This window comes from Oryzias latipes, chromosome 11 (genome assembly GCF_053564925.1).
Source record: "Oryzias latipes strain Hd-rR chromosome 11, Olatipes_Hd-rR_3.1".
In the NCBI taxonomy this organism is placed as follows: domain Eukaryota; kingdom Metazoa; phylum Chordata; class Actinopteri; order Beloniformes; family Adrianichthyidae; genus Oryzias; species Oryzias latipes.
Window position 1 is genome coordinate 9,505,644 of NC_136247.1, and position 23,597 is coordinate 9,529,240.

At 42.2% G+C, this 23,597-nt stretch overlaps 3 protein-coding genes across 6 annotated transcripts; 2 read left to right on the top strand and 1 right to left on the bottom strand.

Annotated features, from left to right (window-relative positions):
• Positions 1-399: 399 nt before the first annotated feature.
• cap1 (CAP, adenylate cyclase-associated protein 1 (yeast)) lies at positions 400-11,182 on the top strand. Its single transcript, XM_004074142.3, has 13 exons — positions 400-848; positions 5,979-6,086; positions 6,166-6,266; positions 6,549-6,626; positions 7,157-7,300; positions 7,381-7,466; positions 7,532-7,637; positions 8,863-9,046; positions 9,287-9,465; positions 9,565-9,688; positions 10,197-10,279; positions 10,359-10,502; positions 10,587-11,182. Exons 2-13 carry the CDS (start codon positions 5,981-5,983, stop codon positions 10,668-10,670), a joined length of 1,419 nt encoding a protein of 472 aa, XP_004074190.1. The 5' UTR covers positions 400-848; positions 5,979-5,980; the 3' UTR covers positions 10,671-11,182.
• ppt1 (palmitoyl-protein thioesterase 1 (ceroid-lipofuscinosis, neuronal 1, infantile)) lies at positions 11,183-17,795 on the bottom strand. 4 transcript variants are annotated; one of them, XM_011481128.3, is made up of 10 exons: positions 17,654-17,795; positions 17,076-17,271; positions 14,715-14,824; positions 14,507-14,634; positions 14,355-14,425; positions 14,171-14,273; positions 14,003-14,093; positions 12,562-12,660; positions 12,417-12,488; positions 11,183-11,434 (listed from the first exon to the last, which is right to left on the bottom strand). In XM_011481128.3, the coding sequence occupies exons 2-10, from the start codon at positions 17,191-17,193 to the stop codon at positions 11,312-11,314; spliced, it is 915 nt and encodes a 304-aa protein (XP_011479430.1). In that variant the 5' UTR covers positions 17,194-17,271; positions 17,654-17,795; the 3' UTR covers positions 11,183-11,311. The 4 variants fall into 4 exon arrangements, with proteins under 4 accessions (XP_011479430.1, XP_004074193.1, XP_020562916.1 ...); XM_004074145.4 differs by having other exon boundaries at positions 17,076-17,265; positions 17,654-17,793; XM_020707257.2 differs by lacking the exon at positions 17,076-17,271 and having other exon boundaries at positions 17,654-17,789.
• LOC101166316 (ras-related GTP-binding protein C-like) lies at positions 17,746-23,520 on the top strand. Its single transcript, XM_023960035.2, has 7 exons — positions 17,746-18,212; positions 19,367-19,570; positions 19,631-19,830; positions 21,274-21,388; positions 21,455-21,597; positions 21,675-21,823; positions 22,923-23,520. Exons 1-7 carry the CDS (start codon positions 18,030-18,032, stop codon positions 23,075-23,077), a joined length of 1,149 nt encoding a protein of 382 aa, XP_023815803.1. The 5' UTR covers positions 17,746-18,029; the 3' UTR covers positions 23,078-23,520.
• The last annotated feature ends 77 nt before the right edge of the window (positions 23,521-23,597 follow it).

The following is a 23,597-nucleotide window of genomic DNA, read 5'->3' on the forward strand; positions in this document are numbered from 1 at the left end:
TTTAGAGAATTGAGTCACATTAAAAAGTTAAATGTTTTTCTAAAGCTTTTTTTTCCAAACTGTCAATTGTTTTTACAGAGAAGAGCTTATATTTGTATTTAAAATCTAGCTTTATACTAATCAACAACTTATCCAGGATCTAATTTTGTGCAGTTTATAAACAGTGTATTTACAAGAAAACATCCTGGGGAAAACAAAGCACCTTCTTAAAAAACATGGCTTTGATTTGGCTAAAAAGAAAAAGGTAGTCCAAATCCTTTTCATGGACCATTTCTTTCCAGATCTGAATCACTACACCAACAGGGGGAGATTCCCCCCCCCCCCTCTTTTTACTGTCGTTTTCCTGAGTTGGACTAAAAGTGTTGAAGAACAGAGGACAAAACACAGTTACAAATACCTGTTAGCGGGGACTGAAGTGGTTGTATGAAGAATTCTTCAAAAGCATAATTGTTTAAGGGGATGAAGAGGTTTGATCAAGCTCAAATCTTTGTTTAATAGCAGAAGCTATTGTTGCTTTACATAATGTTTATCTTCTAACAAAAATATTTTGAATTTGAATTGTTTTTCTGAGTTTTTTAAAGCCCGCTAATGAGTACATAAAGCTGCACGCGGCCCTCCGGGCACGCGCGCGGCGGCTTCTCTCTCGCTTCTTCTTCTTCTTCGCCGCTCCTTATATGGGAAAGTCGCGCGAACAAGGGCGGAAACGCGGCGCGGTGCCAGCTGGGTAAATTCACCCGACAGACACAGGAAGAAGCGGACCGGAACCCGGACTGCTCTTACACCCAAAACTCCGCTCCACACCCACGGACAGATCTCACGAACTTGGACCAGCCCAAGCCGGTGTGCAGGTAAACGGCTCCGCGAGGCCGTCTCACGGCGACGCGCGTGCTCATTACCGAAAACCCATTACGGTTGGAAGGCTCCACCACCGGTTACGGGGCTTCTGCCGCCGGCTGTCATAGCAGGCTACGGGGTTGGAGGTTCCAGCCTATTCAGAACAGAACCTAATTCCCGCAGTGCTAGCTAACAGGCGAGGTATAATCAGGAACAAAGCCTGGATTCATACATTACCCAGAACCGACATTGCGGCTCTGACCCGCCGGCTCGGTCACGCTATTGATGTTAGCCGAACAAATGCGACCCACATAAACGACTAATCGTAACCCGTTTGGACCCGCTGTTGCATTGCGGTGGTGTTTGTGACGGCTCGTGCATTCTCTCCTATGTGCTTCCTCAATCTAAAGCGGAAGACAATGTTATGGTTGGTGTTCATGGACCAAACATGCTCGTACACAGAAATGCGCCCAACACCCACCACCTCAGACCGAGTTATCACATCAGCCTACGAGGTGCTAGCCCACCTGAGCCAGGTGAGGCTGCGGGCCGGTGTGTCCTTCCGCGTGCGAAAGCGCCTAAACAAGTCAGGGGGGATATAAAAGGGCGCAGACGTGGACGCGCCCTGTTTTAAACCTCTGCTTTGCGGAAGCAGAAGCTAGAGCACCACCTGTATTTTTAAAAGGTCCAGGAAAAAATCAATTCAGGTGTTGCGGAGCCAGACTTTCCAGTTCTGTAGTCCAGACCCAGATTGGGAACTACTTCCTGCTCAGACTGAACTGGGTCAGTCATCTGTTTTCTTATTGCAAGCAGCTACAGGTCCTTTAGTGTTTCTGCTCCAGAGCTAAACGGGTTGGTTCTAAAAGGAGACAGTGGATGAGGACTGTCTGGAGCCCTGGACAGGACTTTCAAAATTAAAGCATTTGTTGCTTTAAATTAATAGCTTGCAGATGCAGATTTGTATTTTGTTATCTTAAATTAGGCTTTCGTGGCCACAATTTAGCATTTTGTGCTTTCAAGACACTAATGAAATGCCAATTTGTGACCACAAATGACTAAATTTGAGGAACCATTTATTTTGAATGTCGTGTCCAGTGTTACTTGGGACCGTTGTTATTACCTCAGTATTGAATGTAATGTATCACTTTTAGATGTAGCTATTTAGAGCTATAATGTAGACATCTGTGTTTGAAAGGTGGGGGATATGTTTGTTTTTTTTTAAGCTGAACTCCTGCAGGCTGAATGTTTGGAATCATTAACCCCGAAAAGTTAGTTCCTGTAGCTCTCTGCTGCCATATTTTGGCTGTTTTGAGCAATTGTCTCAACTTACTGATCATTTCTTTGGCTCAGGAGAGTCTAAGGCCGTCTAAGTCACTGTCCTGCGTAGTTTTGGTTCCACAGGATGAATGTTTGACCGTCCCAGGATGAATGTTTGACCGTCCCTCAGTTTGCAGGAGTATCTGTGCTCCACCTCACCTTTTGCTGCCCCTCCTGTTCTGCAGGTGACCTCTGGAATTTGCAGGTGCTCAGTGATTGGTTGGTCATCCTGATGGCATCATGTGAAGGGCGGGGGTTTCCAATACAACTTTACTCCTAAATCCAAAGTATTTTCTAGCAGGTTTCTTTTTCAGTAAAAACACATTTTATTCTTAATTTATAAATAAAATCTGCGAACGTTTGACGCGTTTCTTCAAAATTGTTCCTGGATGGAAGCTTGAACAGTAAATTTGTCTCATAAATCATAAATCAAATCTTGAACCAACTTTGGTTCTAAATGCTTGCAATGATTCCCTTATTGCACCAATGTGCTGCTGATAAGAGTTACAGGTGAAAGGTGATCTAATCCAGGAAGTAGCCCGCCCCGCCTTGTCTTTTAGTGTGTTGCAACACCTGATGCCCTCTGAGGGTTTTTTTTGTTGGTTTTTTCCTGCGTGTTTAGGAAACAAACAGACATTTGTTCTCCTGCAGCTCCAGCCAGCCAAAAGAGGGACATTTTAATAATATTTTAAGAACATTTTAGGGATTAAAAGCTGCAGATTCTGACCGCAGCCATGAAAAAACCTGGTTCTGAAAAAGCATAAAGCTGGGAGACATCTAGAAAAAAAGAGAGGTGGAAGGTTTGGTATCTGATTCCTTCATCTTTCCAGCTGTGGTTCTGGATCTGTTCAGTTTGCATTGTTGGTTGCCGAGCAACAGATTCTGCTTCTTTTTTTCTTCATGACTGGTTGTAGAACTTTAGTTCAGTGTGTGAACAGACAGTAACTAACTGAGGAGGTTTCATGATGATGAGGGCCATTGGCAGGAGGCTGAAGGTCTCAGGAAGATCCATATTTATTGATGCAGAACCAAACTAAATCTTTGAATTATTTCATGATTGATTTCAATAACTGGAACAGAAACAGATTTATCAAATCGAATTTTTCCTTTTTTTTTCCCTTTTGATTTTTTTCCTCAACTCTGAAAACAGTTCATCAAACAGAAACTTTAAATTTATAAGTAAAAACAGAAGTTTATTCAGTAAAGTCCTTTAAAATCAGTTGGATGAATTCTGATCACATTGATTCACGGTTAATTAGGTAAGTTTTTGAGTCTTTTTGAAATGGCAGGAAGTAAACTTTGGAGAATAATTTTGAAATGTTTTCCTGCTTCCATCCGAGCTGCAAGACGATCTCAGCCTTTAGCTCGCAGCACGTCGACCCTAAAGATGCTGACTCAGCTGATGTGGTTTTTTTTGTTTTTTAAAATGAGCAGGAGGCGTTTTAAGGCCTTTTTTTCCTGCTCTTGCAGCTGCACATAGTCTCTTCCTGTCTGTAACGGTTTGGAGGCGGAAAGCCCGACTTTCACACCCAAACAGGATTCAAATGAAGCTGACGACTCGACAAAAATTCAAATTACAGATGAAAAACTGTTGGGTCGGAAAACTGTCCAGAATAAAGAACCATCTGAGAATAGGAAGTCATTACGGAAGAGAGGAAACTATTTTTTTTTTTGCATTTTCTTTTTAGTTCAAAAAGTTTTAAAAAGTTTTTTGATTGAATTTTTGTTCTTTTTTATTTATTTTTAAACTGGTAAATGTTTGCAGCAGGTTTGTCTTGCTTGGGCATAAATCGCATTTTTTTCTGAACGGCTGTTAGCTGAACAGCAAACGTGTCGCTACACTTTTTCCCAAATACTTGACATTCTTCTGTTGTGAAACACAAACAGCCGACAACAAAGCAGACGGCGTGCAGAGGCCTGCTCACACGCCCACCACGCATCTGCACAGCCTGATGGGGTTATTTCTATTTTCAGCCTGTTCCAGCTTTAAAATTGCTGACTCAAAGTGTTTAGATTAATTTATCAAGTAAATGTAGTGAAACAAATGTTTGGCTAAAAATGTCATTTAAGTTTTGTCTGCTAATAAGAGTGTAAAAGAGCAGGAAGTAATAAAAAAAACAAGGCTTACCTTATGAAAAAAGATGCTAATTGAACAGGATGCAAAAAAAGTCAAATGGGACGCTAATTTAAATACTGTAGAAGGCCTCAGAGGAATGCTAACAATGCTAAATGAAGTTTGGCGCTAGCCAAAAATACTTTTAAAGAGAAAGAACACTAGTGATGCTTAATTGATCACTTTTATGCTGAAGCCACAAAAAGCAAAGTAGTGTTTAAAAAAATGCCAAAATCGAGTTTAAAATGCTAAATGAGTTCAATCATTAACACGTGTGCAAAGCCTAAAACTGCTCAAACTGCTGAACTTGCTTACAAAAATGTGTTTAGCTGAACAGAAATGCTAAATATTCTGTTAAGGCAAAATTAAAGTTACAAACGAAAGCTTGAATATTAATAGCATAGAACGCTAAGTTGTTAGGGTTAGGAACGCTGATAACTGTTTAGATGCCTATTTCTCAAGCTAATTTAGTCGAATTTTGATGTCGTTTGACCTTAAATAGGCGGTGATAAAAGCTGGGGATGTAGTTGGTTGCTATTTACTATCTAATATTTAAAACATATTTTTCAGTCACTACCCAAAAGGAATAATTTTACTAATGTCAGTGAAGGCACCATGCTACATTCAGGTGATGTTCAGGGGCAGCAAGCGTCACATTCAAATGATTTTATGCTGCTTGAACTTTAATTACATTCATGTGTTTTACATTTGACTCCGTTTTGTGTTTTAGTTTAAGAAAGAAGTCTGTAAAAAGTGTTGGCACAAGATAACATTTTTAAAATGTAATTATTACCAGATATTACTTAAAAAATGGCATCGGTCAGGAAACGATCAAATACTGTGAAGCCTAGCTTTATGCTAAAGGATCACTAATTAGAAAATTGCTTTTAAAAAATGCTAATTTAATGCTTTGGAAAAACTGAAAGATGATAAATGTGGTATCTTAAGTGAAGGTTATGAGCAGTAACATATTGTTATAAACGGTAGATGATTATTTAACAATGTTAAGTTTATCCTTTTTTTTTTAATTCCAAAGTTTAATTTAAGAAGAAAAAAAGGGGAAAAAACTAACGTTTTCCAGCTCTGGGATTTTTGTTTCAAAGTAAAAGCACTTTGAAGAACTTGATTTATGCAGGTCTGTGGAGCTGAAGTGGAGAAGAGATGGAACGTTAAGGTGGAATTTTAGGGCCTCCTTAAAACGTTCATTGAGATTTTAGGATGGCCGCTCGTCTTCAGTGTTTCTGCTGCTTCTCAGGCGGCTCTAAAAATACCCTTCTATTAAGTACTGCAGGACACACAGATGATTACCTGGGTGGGGGGGGCTGAGTGTATCTGCCTGGAACCCCCCCCCCCCCCCACACACACACACACACACAGACACACACACACACACACACACACACACACTCTGAGGTTGGCACGGTCTCTGCTTCCTGGAAGTTCGTGCTCTGCAGACGTCTGAGCCTGTAATGGGCTGCAGCTCGTTAAGGGCTCAGCTCGTTAACGAGGCCCGGCTGCTCCCACACGACCTGGATCAGAACCAGCGCCTAGAAGAGCAGAGCGCGTTTGTGTTGAACTCATTAGGGGTTTTCCACGACAATCAGGATGTGTGGGAGAAGCTGACGGATGAGAAAAGCTCCGGTCACTTCAAACCAAGAAGTCCTGGTGACTTCACAGTCAGTAGGGAAAAATGAATTCTGCTCCTCCCTCACAGGTATGGCAGAGTTGGCGAGTCTAGTGCAGCGGCTGGAGTTGGCTGTGGGGCGACTTGAGGCCATGTCGGGGCCGGGGGGCAGCAGCACAGGAGGTTCTGCGGGGGGAGGTAACCACGCCGCTAGCACAAGCTCCTCCCCTGTCTGGTGTGTCTGCAGCGACAGTCATGTGACTTCTTCCTCTTTCAGCCGTGTCTGCATACGTGGAGGCCTTCGACGGCATCGTCAGCGGCCCCTTGGCTCAGTACCTGTCACTCAGTCAGCAGATCGGCGGGGACGTCCAGAAACACGTAAGTGCCCCGCCCCCTAAAACCCACCTGGCAATTTCACTTCAATCAGAAATGCTGGAGCCGGTTCTGATGAGCAGTAAGCTGGACACAGCTTCCTAAAACATTTCAGCTCCCTGCTGTCAGAGATGGTTTATAAATGCACCGGATTTGTAGTTTTTCTTGCAGTTTTTTGTAGTATCTTGTATTTTGTATCTTGAACCTTTTAAAGACGCTATAATCAAATAATCTTCTGCAGTTTGAAACTCTTTCACATTTTCTCTGAAACTTTTTCCTCCTCTTCAGGCAGAGATGATGAAGCAGGCCTTCGCCAGTCAGAGGCAGCTCCTCATCACAGCCTCCAACTCCCAGAAGCCCTCTGATGTGAGCCACACCCACTTACTGCTTCCATTAAATTATATTAAATCACACCTTTTGTGTTTTTATGTAAAAAGTATTTTTAAAACTGAATGTTAATAAATAAATGGAATTTTCCATTTTAAAACTTTTTTCTACTTTAAAATGCACCTAAAATTCTTTTATTTTTAGATTTTTTTAAATAAATTTAAAAACATTAATAATCTATATTTGTTAATTTTCTGTTTAGAAGCTACCTTTTATGCATTTTGGATGTTTGTCATTTATAGTCTATATAATTATTAGCCTTAACATGGTTTATTTTTCAATGTAGAAGTCTTAAAGTCCTTCAAATATTTATCTTTTTGTTTTAAAAAAAGTAACATTCTTTTTTTTTTTTTTTTTTTTTTTTTGCACATTTACATTCTCAAACATTTTTGCTCTTCACTTATTAGAAAATAAGTTTTTTTTCAAATAAACCTAAATGATTGAGAGCTTCCATCAGAGGTTCTTCACATCAGAACCTGGACTCGTGTTAAAAACCTTCTTCTCTGCAGAATGTCCTCGCCACCCTGATGCAGCCCGTGTCCAAAGCCATCCAGCAGGTCCAGGCGTTCCGTGAGCAGAACCGGACCTCGCCGCTCTTCAACCACCTGTCTGCGGTCAGCGAGAGCGTGCCAGCGCTGGGATGGGTTGCCATGGTGAGGCCATCCTTGTGGAGGCGGTAAAGTCTGTCAGAGCCCCTCCCTCCGAAGCGCTTACACGACTCCTCCCTGTGCAGGCGCCGAAGCCCGGTCCGTACGTTAAGGAGATGCAGGATGCTGCCATGTTCTACACCAACCGCGTGCTGAAGGACTACAAGGAGAAGTGAGTGATCTTCATGTTCACGGAGGTCTGTGTTTCTGAGTCCTGAACCTGCGTCTCGTCTGCAGAGATAAGATGCACGTGGACTGGGTCAAGGCCTACGTCTCCATCTGGACCGAGCTGCAGAACTACATCAAGGAGCATCACACCACCGGGCTGACCTGGAGCAAGACCGTAAGTGTCCGCCATGTTCTTCATAACATGTCTGAAGGTTTTTCCATGAAGCTCCATCCAGCAGCTTCTTGAAGTCCTGAGTCTGAAGCTACGTTCACATCGCCCTCGGCAACGCACGCTAAAGGGACCATTTTTAATGAAAAGTTTATGTAAATCCTTCAAAACCTCCTCCATTTACGCGTCGCTACGCACATTTTTCGGACCGTTCTCGGTACATAATGCACAGGCGTGAAATGCGTGTTGCAAGTTAAACCAGTTTGAGCTTTGACCAATAAGATACTTGGATTCAGTCGTGACGTTTCACACCAGGTCTCTAGTACTCTAGTACAGTGTTTTTCAACCTTTTTTGAGCCACGGCACACTTTAACCTTGACAAAAATCCCGCAGCACACCAGCATCCAAAAAAAAGAGAAACTCCTAGTCTGTATTTATCTACAGCCCCTCCGCAATCGCACATGCATTTTTGAGATAATTGTGTCAGAAAAAGCTGGAAGCTGCTGCTGTTTTTTCTAAAAGATATAATAAAAGTTAAGATAGAAGATTTAAAAACTGTTTGATGTGTGTTCGTTATGGTTTCAAGACGTTTAACAAGGACTACTCATTGTGCGCTGAGACACTGTCACTTTAACCCAATGCATCATGGGAGATGTAGTCGAAATAGCCGCCGAACGGAGACAGACTCGCGTCTCTGAGCTTCATTGTTTTGTTAACTTGTTCCACGGTCTGACACCGGATCCCGCGGAAAGCTACACAGCTAAAGACGAGCTTTAGCTGGTATTTTTGTTAGAACTGAGAGACTTTATGAGCAGAATCAGAACAAGGAAGTGAAGACCGACGGTACCGTCATTCTTATCAAAATGTCTTTAATAGAATCAAATAAACAGAAAAAAGTATTTAATGATCTTTCATATTCCTAACTACTCTGTGTTCTATCAGGGCCTGTTTGGATGAACACAGAACCGATATCCTGGAGATGGAAAATGTTTTTAGATAAGTGAAAATGGGTAATTTCCCACGGCAGACCTGACCATCTCCCACGGCACACTGGTTGAAAAACACTGCCCTAGTAAACAGTAGAAAAAGAAGAAGCCCGTCCCTGCTTGTCCAGTGTGAACACCTCGAGCTAAATGCGCGTTCAAGAACCACCGTGTAGAACGCGCGTCACATACTGGTGAGACTATAGCTTAAATGAAGAGTGAGCTCTCATCTTCACTATCCTCTTCAGGGTCCCGTGGCCTCATCCTCTGCAGCTCCACCCCCCGGTGGGTGTCCTGCCCCTCCTCCCCCTGGACCTCCTCCTCCTCCTCCCCCTGCAGACCTGAGCGGATCAAGCAGTGGCGGTGGAGGCGGAGCTGACACCCGGAACGCCCTGTTCGCCTCCATCAACAAGGGAGCTGACATAACTAAAGGTGAGGGGCGGGACTTTAGGTTTATAAAATCCAACATGGCTAAGCTTGGTTTTTGAATTTTTTAAATAAAATGTAATTATTTAGAAGGGAAAAGTTTTAAATCCCATAAATTACCTGTATAATATTTTCAATTTTTTATAGTATTAAATTGTTTTAAATGTGGCGTTCAAGGACCCCACATGGTCATTAGATCTTGGAACACTGAGCGGACAACCTTCGTGTCCTTCCATCCCCTCCCAGGTCTGAAACACGTCAGCGACAATGAGAAGACCCACAAGAACCCGGGTCTGAGGGGTAACACTGGCCCGGTCCGCTCGGGGCCCAAACCCTATGGCTCCACCAGCCAACCGGCTGCGTCTTCTGCCCCTGTCCGCAAGCTGCCCCCTGTGCTGGAGCTGGAGGGGAAAAAGTGGAAAGTGGTGAGTGGGTGGTCTGATGTTTGCCGCAGTGTTTTGGCCAAGTTTTCCTGCGTCTTCATCCTCCTCCTCTTCCTTCTCACTGTGTTTCCTGGAGTGTAGGAGAACCAGGAGGGAGCGCAGAATCTGGTGATCAGCGACACAGAGCTCAAGCAGGTGGTGTACGCCTTCAAGTGCAACAACAGCACCCTGCAGGTCAAAGGCAAGATCAACTCCATCACCATGGGTGAGAATCTCTGACCAATCAGAGCTCTGGGTGCAAATTTGAAAAAATACTTCAACTCCAGAATACAAACACAATGCGCCCCCTGCTGGCAGTTGCATAGAAAAGCAAGTTTCAAATGTCTGTGATCATGTGATCGCCTCCCTGGATGCTGGTCATGTGATAAACATGTAACCACCATTCAGATACATTTATTCAGAATTAAAAAAATTGAAAGCAATTCCATTAATATAAAACAAAACCCTATAAGAGAAGGCTCATAGAGGCTTTTATTTTGAAAAATAAAAACAGTAGGCGATTCTCTTTTGGGCTTTAATTTTGAAAAATGAAAAGATGTTATGCAGGCTATTTTTATTCTTGCTATTTTTTTAAATATATACTATTAAAAAAAATCCTGGAAAAGCTTCTCATGTTTTTTTTTTAAATAAAAATATGAGCCTTCTCATATGGCTTATTTTTCAAAATGAGCCTTCTCATTGTGGACCTGACTGGACATTCTTGTGTCCTGCAGATAACTGTAAGAAGATGGGTTTGGTCTTTGAGGATGCGGTCGGCATTGTGGAGGTCATCAACTGTAAGGACGTCAAAATCCAGGTGAGTTGAGCCCTCCTCCAGTGAACGTGATAGCAGCGGTGCGTTCATCTGGATGAGTTTCTTTTTTGCTTGTGCGCAGGTCACAGGGAAAGTCCCGACCATTTCCATCAACAAGACAGACGGCTGCCACGTTTACCTGAGCAAAGACTCGCTGAGCTGCGAGCTCGTCAGCGCCAAGAGCTCCGAGATGAATGTTCTGGTCCCCAACAAGGACGGCGAGTTTGTGAGTCTGCCACTAATCGCGGTTGTCGTTTTTGGTCCTGATGATGCGGCGTGACTCATCACTGCTGCGTGTGTTTGTGTGCAGACGGAGCTTCCAGTTCCCGAACAGTTCAAGACCGTCTGGGACGGCCAGAAGCTGGTGACCACAGCCACGGAGATCGCTGGGTAGATGTGACCCCGGCTCCGGGCTTTCCCCACCCTTAAGTCCCACCCCCTACCAGCTAACTATCACGCTGTAGACTGAGATTTAAGCCTCATGACCCACCCACCCTCCCCTTTATCGGCCAATCACAGCTGCAGCTGTATCCCACCTCCCCCCAAGAGCCAATCAGAGGGCTGCTTGCTCCCTGCAGCAGAGCCTCCAGCCAATCAGCAGCGAGCAGCCTCCCTGCATCGGCCAGCACTTTCACAGGCGTTCATGAGTTTGCCAACAGTTAAGATCCTCCAGCGTCACCTCGAAGCCGCTTCCATCAGCATTCCACGGTTTTCCTTCAACCATGCAGGAGCGTTCGGGGCGTAAAACATTCCACATCAGGAAACCTGAAAGCTGCACCTTTGATCCACCTGGACGTGTGTCCAGATGTGAGCATCTTTAGACCTTTTCATTTTCTTTGATTTTTCGGGGCCAGAATCAGAAATGTTCTCGTTAGTGCTGAGACGTCATTAAACTGTTGCAAAGGATCAGAGGTTGTCGTCTTTATTGATCAGATTCACAGCAGAGAAACATTTTCTTGTGTTAGAAGCCTTTGATCTGTTAAAGCAGCTGGAAGAGGAGCTCATGACGCGTGGAAGGGGCGGGACCGACAGCGTCTACCTCAGGTACGGCAGCAGGTTGGCGTCAAACCATTCCTTGGAGAACTGCAGGTGGTCTCCCTCTGTAGCCAGGAAGACCAGCTTTCCGGCTTTGTCCATGGCAGCGAGGCCCAACCGGTCCTGCAGGGAGGAGGGCAATAAAGGTGGGGGGGGATCAATCGTGATGCTGAAAATCATCTGGCCTAAACTCAAATCCAGATCTAAACAGCAGAATCAGCAGTGAAAATAGCCTCCTGCAGACCTCAAAGGTCTTCAACGACCAAAAGATGCTTTGAGGCCTGCAGTGACACCTCTTCACCACTAGGGGATGAGTAACATTCAAACCTTATTTTTATCCAAGTATAGCAACAACAAAAAAACTGTATAAAAGTGCAGAACTACAGTCCAAACTGGACTTACATAGAATTTAATATTTCACAACTTAAGTTTGAACAGATGTTTTTAAAGCTTTTTGGTTGATAACCATCAAAATCTCGTGACTTTTGGAAGGACGATTGAGAAAAACTGAGGTTAACACAAATGATAAAACATATTTTTTTATAAACCTGGTAGGATCGATAAATGTTTTTCAAAAGATGAATCTAAAATCCTTCATTTTAAATCCAATTCCTCATCTGAGCTTTAATTTAATGATTATCAGATAAATGTAATATGCATTTCATAATAAAAAGCCTAATAAAATTTCTGAACTTAAATTTTTTTTTTTTTTGCAGAATGGTGATTGCTCTGCTTTTATAAATGGACATTTAACCCAAAATGCATTTTAACCATAATCCAATACAGAACAAACATGTTGACAATGGATCAAACCATTATCTTCGTCTCTGAAGATCATCTTCGTCTCTGAAGATCATCTTCATCAATGACTGCTAAGTGTCCAGATCTGTTGACCTGTTCTGTCTTTGCTGGATCTAGGTATCGTTTTATTTTAAATTTTTATTTTTGGTTCCAACACAAACATTCAACCCTTCTTTTTCTTTTCTTTTTAAAATGAAAGTTTACACATTTTCTGAAGATTCCAAGAAAGAATTTTTTACAAAATGAAAATGTTCATCTCAAACAGGATTAGCATTCACTGACTCAAAAGGATAAGCGGCCGTACCTGTTTGTAGAGGTCGCTCTCCTGCAGAGTCTCCGTCACTTTGGCTTGGCCTGTTTTCAGGAAGCCGAACCACTGAGGGGGATCAGGAGGAGCTTTTAGTCCCACTTCCTCAAAATCTACAAATTAGGATCCATGAAAAGCTCACCTCCGTGTCAACAGGATCCACCACCGAGTCCTGCAGAAACTTCACCATCACAAACTTCTCCAACTGCTGGAGATTCTTCTTGTACGTCTCGTTTACGCTCTGCGGCGGGAAAAGGAGACAGTCAGTAAAATCTGAAACTGAAATGAATTATTATTTAACACTAAGCTGCTGATTGCTAAAAAGTACAAAACAAAGTTTGATTCGTACTTTTTAATGATGTACCGTAGTTATGTTTTACATCTAAAAAGAAAATGTTGGAAATGTTAAAAGTAGGACAAAAAATTTAAGAAAATGTGAAAGAAATACGAAAAAAAAATAACGGAAAAAATAAAAAGCTAAAAATGTTAGCCGCTGTAAGCGGATTCGGAAATGGAAAAAAAGTTTCTTTGCATTATTACACCTAACAGTAATGAAGTGTTTACATAATCACCGTAAATGTGAGAATGTTTTTGCATTCAATGATTCTATCACATATTGAATACTGTATTACATGTTGGTCCTTGACAGGTGTAAATACGAGCAAAACCATAGAATCACTTTATAAAAAATCACTTAAGGTCTTAGAAAACCAATGTCATTCTATGATTGTAATATCTTGAAAAAGTACAAGTTGTTAAGCTTTGAGATTTTTAAAAATTTTAAATTCGCTTGTTTGATGTACAAGGTGTTGCATGGACTTGTTCCGCCTCCCATGTCTGACTTTTTATAAAAAAAAAGGGCTCACAGCGCTCTCAGGACTAGGGCCTCGTCTTGAGGGGACTGTGAGGTTCCATACAGAAAAACAGCCTTTGGACAAAAAGCTCTTTCTGTAAAGGCCAGTAAACTCTGGAACAGTCTTCCACTGTACATAAGGGAGTGTCAAACATTACAGAGCTTCAAAACACAGCTCAAGCAGTGGCTGAAAGCAAACCAGTCCTGTAGCCACTGACTTAACTCTCATAATGTACCACCCTTTTGTGTTCTTATTGTATCAGTGTGACTCTGTCTTTTGTTTCGTCCTGTTTTGTGTTTCCTGTCTAGGGACTATGGATGCAAATTAGCATTGCAATAATCCAGCATGTTTACGCCCATCATTATTTGATAGATGTTCATTAATGTGCACTGTCCCTATTAAATAAAGCTTAAATAAAATAAAATCAGCTGGTGGAAGGGCGGCTTTGCGCCACTATGCAACACTTCACTTCAAAGTTTTGCATAGCGGCTGATATGCAAAACTTAACATGTGTGACGTTTGTCAAAGATCAAACGTAATCATACATAATTGTATAAAAAACAAATATTAAAACGGCACTGAATCACTCTATCATCAACCAATCACTGTGAAGTTTTGTTATCTACGCTCATTTATGTTCATGCTAATTAGCGTTACTCTTGGTCAGGGGCCCTTCCAGGTTTTTCCCTCATTTTGGTATCTTTATCATTAAAGACTGTGCATACTGACCCTCTCCTGGTTAATGTCTGCCAGGAACAGGCTGTGCTTCTTGTACAGGTCGTCGTTGAGCGGGTCGTGCCAGTACTGGGCCTGCACCAGGCTGACAACACAAACACACCGCCAGTTAGGGCATGCCGCGGCTCGGGGCCCACTGTGGCAGCGGCGCGCTAAACTCACTGCTTCTGCACCAGGTCACTGTACGCCCCCCTGTTCAGAGCCTCGCGGATCATGTCGCACAGGTGGGAGCTCTCGCCGGGACACCTGGGCAGCCCATACACACCTGGACGCAAAGACACACAATGTCACAGCCGGAGCTCCGGAGGCGTGGCCTCACCCTCCCTCCTGGGTTTCACTACATCACCTTGGTGCTGGCCCCCAACAGATATCAGCTTCTTCATTGGTGGGGAGGGACATCGCTGAGCCACAGCTCTCCTGACAAACACAAAGCGGGATAAATCAGGGAGTCGCCCCCCTGAACTGATAGAGGAACCAAAACCTGCTGCAGATACGTACAGGAACTGCGCCCCCTGTGAGAAGCCCATGGCGTTATACCCCCCTTGTAGGTTTGGGTCCTGAGCCAGCTGACTGCACACCATCGACACCTGGTGGTTCACATCCAGGAAAAACCCGTTCTCTGTGTCCTACAGGAGGAAAACAGGGACATCACTTTCAAATCAAAACCTTTCCTTGATTATAAACTGTTTTCGGAACATTTATGCACCTCCACCACATTTTTCCCGATCATCAGCGACAGAACATAGATGCCAGCGATCTCCTGCTCGATCATCTTCTTTATGGCGCCCATGCTGAGCGGGTTGCAGCAGCTGTCACCTGTGGACACGCGTGTTAGCATTAATGTCACCTGAACTAAACATGACTCCCTCACCTGCTTTCCCTCTCTGAGAAGACTGTTTGAATTGTCTAGTTTTTCCAAAACATTTCTCCAAGACCATGACCAACCAAATATGGTTTAAAAGTTCCCTGCTCATGAACTTGTATATAAATACGTGAATCATCTGCATATTGTGGCTCAGGTGGTTGAGCAGGTTGTCCAATGATCGAAGGGTCGGCGGTTCGAACCCGCTCCCTCCAGCCAACTGTCGTTGTGTCCTTGGGCAAGACTCCTTGCCTCCAGTGTGGCTCCACTGGCGTGTGCATGTGTATGGATGATCCCAATGATGGTCAGAGGGGCCGTAGGCGCAAACTGGCAGCCATGCCTCTGTCAGTCTGCCCCAGGGCAGCTGTGGCTACAACTTTAGCTTACGATCACCAAGTATGGATGAAGAGTGAATGAATAATGGACACACTGTAAGCGCTTTGAGCGTCTGGAAAAGCACAGATAAATCTATCCATTATTATTATTGTGGTAACTTAATGGGAGAATATAGATGTTTGAAACAAAAGGATCCCCAGAATGGAGCCTAGAGGAACTCCTTGAGGATCTGATTTAAACAAATCCGACGCTTATAGGTTGTATTTTTTTTAAAATCAAAAGATTTTCCTTTTTTTTCAAATAAATCAGAAAAAGAAAGACAATAATCATTCGAAGTTTTTTCTTTTGAAGTAAGTTGTATAACAAAGCTAGAGTATCCTAATGCTAAACGATTTTTTTTTTTACAACTCAACATCTTTTTCGCTTACTCTGTGATTTTATTATTTTTAATCACTGTGGAATGCAAAGTTTGGTTCACTTCTTAAGACCAGAAGTAATTCAACACGTTACAGTACAAACACTGGATGAAAATGATCAGTGGACAAGCAGCTTCTGCTGACAACCAATCACCTTTGCTCGTTTTACATTCACTACTGAGGTCCTCCTCCATTTATTTCTCAACATTTAAGCACTATATCTATTTACAGTTTATGAAGAGAGTGAGATGTGTATATATATATATATATATATATGAAATTAGAGTAATTTATCTAAAGTACTCTACAGTGTATATGCTATACTGTACTATACAGTACTATAATTTCAAAGTAAATTACTACCAAATATAAATACTAAGAAGTATTGAACCTCCTTTTCAAATTCTTTTTTGCATATAACATCTCTAGCATGCTTAACTATTGTTAGCTTAAGAAAAAAAGGTTATTTTATTGTTTAAATTGAAAACACAGTTTGTTCCTTTGAATCAAAATGGGTCTGATAAAAAACATTTATGAACTTAGTTTCATAAATTTAAAGTGGTAAACTAGTTTCACTTGTTTATCAACTCAATATGGTATTTATACACATTTTTGAAAAGGTTTTAGACCAATTTCAAAGTTTAAAGCGGATTCTAATGATGGAAATTTCCAGAGTTAAGAGCTGATGACATCATCACTGAGACAGTTAAGGAGAATTCCATATTCTGCCAGGCAAGAGAATATTTTATGATTCAAAAAAAAATTTTTTTTCAGCCTTTTGAGGAGTTATAAAGTTTTATTGAACTTATTAAGACAGTTTTTACTTATTTTACTTCTGCATTTTTTTGCATTTAGTGCATAACTTGTCCTGTCAGGTCTCCTTTCCCCTACTAAATCTAGCAAAAAATTGACACTTTTGGCTTCATTTAGTTAATTTTAGCTTTTCTATCGTCTTTACCAGGTTTAGCACAGTTTGATAACTTTTCAGAGCAACTTTTTAAGCATTTTGTTCCACATTTTAGATTCTTTGATTAACCATTTTACACTTCTTGTAGTCCAATGTTGTAATAGGTAACATTTCATTAGGACTTGTTTTTAAACAATACATCTTAGATTTAACTAATTTTTGGCTCGCTTAGTAAAACTTTACAACAGTGTGTGTATTTTTTACCCTTTAATCCGTTATTTTTTTAGGATTCACTTTGTAGAAAGCAGGATCATAAAAGCAGAAGTGAGAGACCACAAAGGTTTCTGCTTGACTTGATGTCTGTGGTTTAGAAGGACTTTCACATGACTGCGGTGTGGATCTCCTGGTTCTGGTTCTGCGTGGGGTTGTTTCTTGTAAATACCTGAACATGCTTTAAAAAAGGACTTAAACCAAAGTTCAGCACAGTTTCTGAGTCCCATGACACTAATCCTACACAAACTGGGTTTGTCTGGAGCAGGAGCTCACCCATTCCATGCCACAGTATCAGAGGCACCGTCTTGTTGGTGGAGCCAGGAACCGGTCCGGACACCACCAGGAGGACTGGCGCAGCCAGCAGGAGACTGGACAGGAGGAGGACAGCCATCCTGACTCACTTGCTTCTTGATTCAAGTCAGATCTGAACCGGTGGGACCTCTTTCAGTCCTCTTTTGTTCTTCTAAAGCTCCATAAACAAAAAAAACAAAAGACAATTTAAATTACTGAGTCTGATCTGGTTACAACTTGCTCCCTTTTTATTGCACCACATCTATGCTTTCATTTTCACTTTCAAATGTATGCTTTTGCAACATTAAAAAAACGGACAAATCAGTTTAAAACAGTAACAGGGGATTGTAATTAAAGACGATGGAGCTTTTAAACAACAGCAATTCTTTAAGCTATTTTTAAATATAAAATAAATACCAGCTCGTTTACTTAAAAAAATGCTCAATGACGACTCAGTTTGACTCAAATGAACAAATGTTTTTAATTATCAAACATAAGGTGGATTTTTTAGATAGAGAAGGCGGAAAAAGGTTATTAAACGCTTAAAAAACATTACTCACCGCTTCACTATCTTCCTGCTTGGCCGGTCAACTGCTTGTCACGTGATTTGGTGTTTGGAGCTGAGAGCCAATCAAATGAAAGGGGAGGGTTTTGAGTAGGGGGCGGGGCTGTAAATTCAAGCTAACCTGGTCAGTTAGCTAACACAAATTCATAGGGGGTCTTTGGTTTCTATTACCACTTAGTTCCGATTATGACATGAGGGCTGCTGTGCGGGCAGGTTCGGGCCCGACCCGTCGGGCGAGCTTGTAAACGGCATTTCTTTTTCTTTTTCTGGCTGTTTCCCGAAGTCGCTTGTCATGCTAGCAGGTCGTGAAACTGAACCTCAGCGTTTCTGTCGGGTCGATCAGATTCCGAACCGGTTCTAAGATCCCCAGGATGAATATCCAGTACGAGGACCCAGCTTTGTCCGGCAGCTACGGCGTGGTGGGCTCTTTCCCAAAGAGCTTTGGCTACGGGGGCGAGGAGCAGGATGATCTGGAGGAGAAATGCCCCCCCGCAGACAAACCGAGGATCCTGCTGATGGGGCTGAGGAGGAGCGGCAAGTCCTCCATCCAGAAGGTAGGGGGGGGGGGGGTTCTAGATTCTCTTGCTCGCTCCGAGATCCATCTCCAGCATATTCACTTCCACCAGGTTCAGATCAGGTGGTGGGAGGAGGTCACGTGACTGACGCTTCAGCCTCTGAAGGGTTCACAGAAGTCAGTGAAGTAGCGTTCATGATCAGGCCTGTCTGTATGCTGGCGTTGTCATGACAACGAATTGGCTCATATTCTGTTGTCACTTCTGTCCCCCATAAGAAGTGGATGATCATAAACAAACATCTGCTCCTTTTTGTTGATTAGATCAGTAGATGAACATGCAGCACATGTGATTGGATGGAAATCTAGATGTATTGATCGGATTTCATCCATCATCTGATAAAGGAGGCTCCACTAGAAGAACCCTTCCTTCCATCTTCATACATACTTCTGAGGGTTTCATGTTCAAAGACTTGATTCCTGTTTGAAAGAAGCTCTGAGATCCCATCTGATAGATCAGTATAGTCAATATTTTCCCTTCTTTTCTTTCTCCTCCCTTTTTCTTTTCCAGCCTTGTATTACAATGTGAATAGATTGATCTCATCAGACATGTCTGCCTTATTTATTGATTTCTCAATCCTGGTTTTGTTGCTCTTCCTCCTCAGCAGGTCTTTTTGAATCAAAACGTTGAGTCGGTTAATTGAAGACCCACTTCGATGGAAAATTGTGTTTAAAAAAAACATTTTTAACTTGTGTTCTTGTGGCATTTTTTCATGATTTATAAAGAAAATTAAGATTAAAATTGCATTTCTGCATATTTCTGTACTTGAGTCATTGTGAATCAGGAGCAATGTAAAAATGCAGTTTGAAAAGAGCTCATTTGTGACGTAGAAAGCAACTACGCCAAGCCACAGCTATTCAAAGTTCTAACTAGCTTCCAGCGCCACATGGAGGTGCCGTGAAGAAAGTGCTTTTCAGAAACCTGTCTCAAACATCTGATCGTTTGTGTTGTTCCCAAAAGCAGGAGAGTCAAATTCCCCTAGCAATAATGGGAAAAATCTGTAGATAATACAATGAAATTGAGTTAATTAAAAAAAAAGTTTTTAGCAGGTTCTACTGAACTTTACGCGCTGTGGTTTGGATAAAGATCAGACCGACATAACGAGTTCATGATGATTCGTCCGCATCTTCATCCAGGTCGTTTTCCACAAGATGTCCCCCAACGAGACTCTGTTCCTGGAGAGCACCAACAAAATCTACAAGGACGACATTTCCAGCAGCTCCTTCGTCAACTTCCAGATCTGGGACTTTCCCGGCCAGGTGGACTTCTTCGACCCCACCTTCGACAGCGAGATGATCTTCAAAGGAACGGGTGCCCTGATCTTCGTCATTGACGCTCAGGTGAGGCTGTTTTCTTTTTGTGTCCAACGTGGCGACGCCTAATGGGCCTTCTGTCAACAGGACGACTACATGGAGGCTCTGGGGCGTCTGCACCTGACAGTGTCCAGAGCCTACAAGGTGAACCCGGACATCAACTTTGAGGTCTTCATCCATAAAGTGGACGGACTGTCGGACGACCACAAGATTGAGACTCAGAGAGACATTCACCAGAGGGCCAACGATGACCTGGCCGACGCAAGCTTGGAGAAGCTTCACCTTAGGTGAGCCGGATGTTCAGGTGACACGAAGCCACGCCCAGCTGCTGTTCGGACAGCTGTTGTTGATGACTTTAAGGTTGTGTCCGAATTCCCTCCCTCCTCCCAAACCCCTAAAATACTATACAGTGCATCACTATAGAGCCCTGGATTTCAATGTAATTTGGACACATATCATTCAAACGCAATGCATTGTGGTCTATATTCACCAATCTAGTGAGCTTCGATGTACATTGGTTTTTTGCAGAGGCTTCTGGGAAATTTCCAGGGCACTGGGATTTGAAATTGTTGATTCGGAAACCTTGACAAAAAGGCGAATGCTCTATATAGGCTACTATGTAGTAAGGGAATCCAACCTTATTCTATACGTCACAGTTCTATGTTTTTCTGTTTTTGTCTTCTGGTTTTAGACAAAAATCAGCTTCTCGTCGCACGACTCTGATAGTCTCCGGTTCACTCCAACAATCTCAGTTAAAAGCTGCACTTCCTGCGGTAAAACATGCAAGCGAGTCACAGTAGCTTGTAGAAAACTCGAGCTGATAAAATGCGTTTGGTCTTTTAGTCTTCAGTAACCTCTGACCTAGGGCTGTGATGGTCTGGGTGTCGCGGTTAACCGCACCCCCGCTCCCGCCAAACACAAAATCCCCCGGCGGTCGCATCGGAAAGAAATACAATCACAACGCAGTATTCTTTATTAACAAATAACAATAACTACTACCTATCTAGCAAATGAACTAACTATATACGTGTTGTAGAATGACTGTGTATGTGTGTCTGCGTGTGTAGGAGGAAGGAGCGCACACAAGTTTAGTTTTGCAGATTCTTCTAAAAAAATTACATAGACCTGTTCGTCACCTCCAGGTGCGCAAAAAATAAATAAAATGGTTGCTATGGAGATACAACCAACAGAAAAGCTTCCATTTAAAAAATTAAAAAAGAAGAGGTGGAGAGTGAAGGACCTAGAAATGTAGCGCTTGCAGGTCGTGTAACGCCGCTTGCAGCTTAAGTTTTTGTTTATTTTTATTAGAGGAAATGAGGTAAGCAGCTCATCTCTGAGACACGAACCCTCAAAATAATCCGAAAGAGGCGCGTTTTAACCACAAACGTCCCATTTGTGGTTAAGTGCAGGCCGCTGCAGTTCTACTTGGCTGTAAATGAGCATCGCCATTTCTGCACTTGTGACAGGATCATGAAATGCCTGTTAATGTCAGGTTTTGGTTTCCGTGTACAGAAAAGCAACTTTGCCGTTACAACCAAGATGGGTCAAACAGTACATTCTGGGTAATTGCTGTTAGGTTTCCTGCTGTGCTGCTTTCAATGGTGCGTGGAAGTTTAAATTCAAAAGGTTTCCTGCTAGTCCTGTTTAGATGATTGTATCCTGGACCAGTCAGAGGTTCTTCTCACTATCTCTGGATCAATTTGGACCAACCATCTGCGTCTCTTCCTCAGCTTCTACCTGACAAGCATCTACGATCACTCCATATTTGAGGCCTTCAGCAAAGTCGTGCAGAAGCTCATTCCTCAGCTGCCGACGTTGGAGAACCTCTTGAACATCTTTATCTCGGTAGGTCTCATGGATGTGTCGATAGAAGGTCCTCGTCCGTGTTTCAACGTTCTTCTCGTCCTCTAGCACTCCGCCATCGAGAAGGCCTTCCTGTTCGACGTTGTTAGCAAGATCTACATCGCCACGGACAGCTCTCCCGTGGACATGCAGTCCTACGAGCTCTGCTGTGACATGATCGACGTGGTCATCGACGTTTCCTGCATTTACGGGTGAGAAGACCCTCTGCGAACACGCCCGAGAAGCTCTTCCGACTGAAAGTGTTCAGCGGCGACCTCCTCCCTTTCAGGCTGATGGAGGACGGCAGCGGCTGCGCCTATGACAAAGAGTCTCTGGCCATCATCAAGCTGAACAACACGACTGTGCTCTACCTGAAGGAGGTCACCAAGTTCCTGGCTCTGGTCTGCATCCTCCGAGAGGAGAGCTTCGAGAGAAAAGGTGAGTTCTCACCTGAGGCTCCACCAGATGCCAAACCCATCCGCCCGATTTGATTTTTGAACCAGAAACATGTCCAGAGATCTAAAGATGTTTTTTTTTGCATCTCTGACAGAAATGTATTAATGCCAATACTAAAAAACACATAGAGCTTAGGGCACTTTTTATTACGAGGCAAAAAGGGCAGGTGCTCAGGCAGACCTAGGGCCCCTAGAAGAGCATGTGCCTGGAAGCGGGCCAAAGGGAAAAAATATGTACAGGTTTTTTCCACCCTAGGGTGTGCTGGATTATTAAGGGTACCATCAATAAATAATCTATTTTGGAATTTATGTCATATGTCACAAAGAAACTTTAAACAGATATATTTTACAGAGGACGAAAACTTCAATCAAAGTAGCTGATTTTTGGAAGTTGCTTCTGATTTTTGAAAACATGTAAAGAAACATTTCAGAATTTCCTACAAAAATACTAGATTAAAAAATGTTAGCACAGAAAACACAAACTCAGTGTTAAAAGAGAAATCCATAATTTAAGAAAAACAAAATAAAAACTATGATAAATCACTTTGTGCTCTAGTTTCTTTACAGAACTTGGTCTAAAAAAATCTTTTATTGTCACTTTAATTTTTACAGATCAACAACTTTTTATTTTTTCATCTTCTGTAAAATATCTACATACATTTTCCAATTGTCTTTTTACACTTAATCTTTATTTAGGACATTGGATAGATTTCCCCTTATCCTTTCCCTTTAAGGTTGAGGAAAACTGCAAGTCCATTTAAATAAAATGAAACATGATAAACTTTGTTGCGCTGATGACACTGTTCTTTTTTTGGTCTAATCAAATCTGATTCTAGTGTGATGAAATCAGACTCACTGATAAGACCCCATCCACTCACAAGTAATCTAATTACATATCTCAAATTCCCACAAGAATGCTCTGATCACATCATCCAGAGCTAGAAAATAAAAAACTGGTAGCAAAATTTTCAGTTGCTAAATGTTTCTTTGGTGTTCTATCAAGTTAATTCAATCTTCTTCTTTTTTTAAAAGTTTTTAGGAGCAAACTTTTTTAATGAACTGTATTTTCTTTGTCTCTGCAGGTTTGATCGACTATAACTTTCACTGTTTCCGGAAAGCCATCCATGAGATTTTTGAGGTGGGGGGGTCGTTCGAAGGTGCCGCCTGGAGACCCGCCAGTTCCTGTAGCAACCAGATGGGCCTGAAGTACGCAGCGCTAAATGGAAGTGCTGTTTGACGCGGCGCAGATTTACACTTTCCACTTCTGATTGATCAGCTTCGGCACCAAACTCCACTGACAGTAGAAACGGAGCACTGACTTATGAAGTTTCTCACAGACGCTGGACAGATCTAACTGAAACTCTTCATCTGAGTTTGACTTTGCTTGAATGTCTGATCACCAGCTGATGACGTTGAGTTTTCTCACTTGCTGTGAAAATCTCACGTGTTTTTAATCAGTTACAGTTGATTACTGCTGCCTGTCTCCTCACCTGTGACCAGGTTAAGTTTGGGTCAAAAATCTTTTTTTTGTATGTTTAAAAATTTCTTTGAGTACTGCTGTGTTAATTAAAAAAATAGATTTATTGTTTGTAAAATCATACAGCTGCTTTAGAAACCACAAAAATACCATTTTATTGTGTGACTGATAGTGATTCTTTAATAAACAAGGTTTGATACTGAGCTGTGTTGTGTTTGATCAAGAATTAATGTGTTTTAGGAATATAAATGTGACCTAAATTACTACGTACGTACACAAT

What these genes read in the sequence shown, in the direction of transcription:
- LOC101166316 (XM_023960035.2), top strand. Translation starts at nt 18,030, where the DNA reads ATGAATATCCAGTACGAGGACCCAGCTTTGTCCGGCAGCTACGGCGTG. An exon ending in GCAAGTCCTCCATCCAGAAG is followed by an intron (nt 18,213 to 19,366) that starts GTAGGGGGGGGG and finishes ATCTTCATCCAG; the next exon opens with GTCGTTTTCCACAAGATGTC. An exon ending in TCTTCGTCATTGACGCTCAG is followed by an intron (nt 19,571 to 19,630) that starts GTGAGGCTGTTT and finishes TTCTGTCAACAG; the next exon opens with GACGACTACATGGAGGCTCT.
- cap1 (XM_004074142.3), top strand. Translation starts at nt 5,981, where the DNA reads ATGGCAGAGTTGGCGAGTCTAGTGCAGCGGCTGGAGTTGGCTGTGGGG. An exon ending in GCGGGGACGTCCAGAAACAC is followed by an intron (nt 6,267 to 6,548) that starts GTAAGTGCCCCG and finishes CCTCCTCTTCAG; the next exon opens with GCAGAGATGATGAAGCAGGC. An exon ending in GGGAGCTGACATAACTAAAG is followed by an intron (nt 9,047 to 9,286) that starts GTGAGGGGCGGG and finishes ATCCCCTCCCAG; the next exon opens with GTCTGAAACACGTCAGCGAC.
- ppt1 (XM_011481128.3), bottom strand. Translation starts at nt 17,193, where the DNA reads ATGGCTGTCCTCCTCCTGTCCAGTCTCCTGCTGGCTGCGCCAGTCCTC. An exon ending in TCACAGGGGGCGCAGTTCCT is followed by an intron (nt 14,426 to 14,506) that starts GTACGTATCTGC and finishes TGTGTTTGTCAG; the next exon opens with GAGAGCTGTGGCTCAGCGAT. An exon ending in TGTTGGGGGCCAGCACCAAG is followed by an intron (nt 14,274 to 14,354) that starts GTGATGTAGTGA and finishes CTTTGCGTCCAG; the next exon opens with GTGTGTATGGGCTGCCCAGG.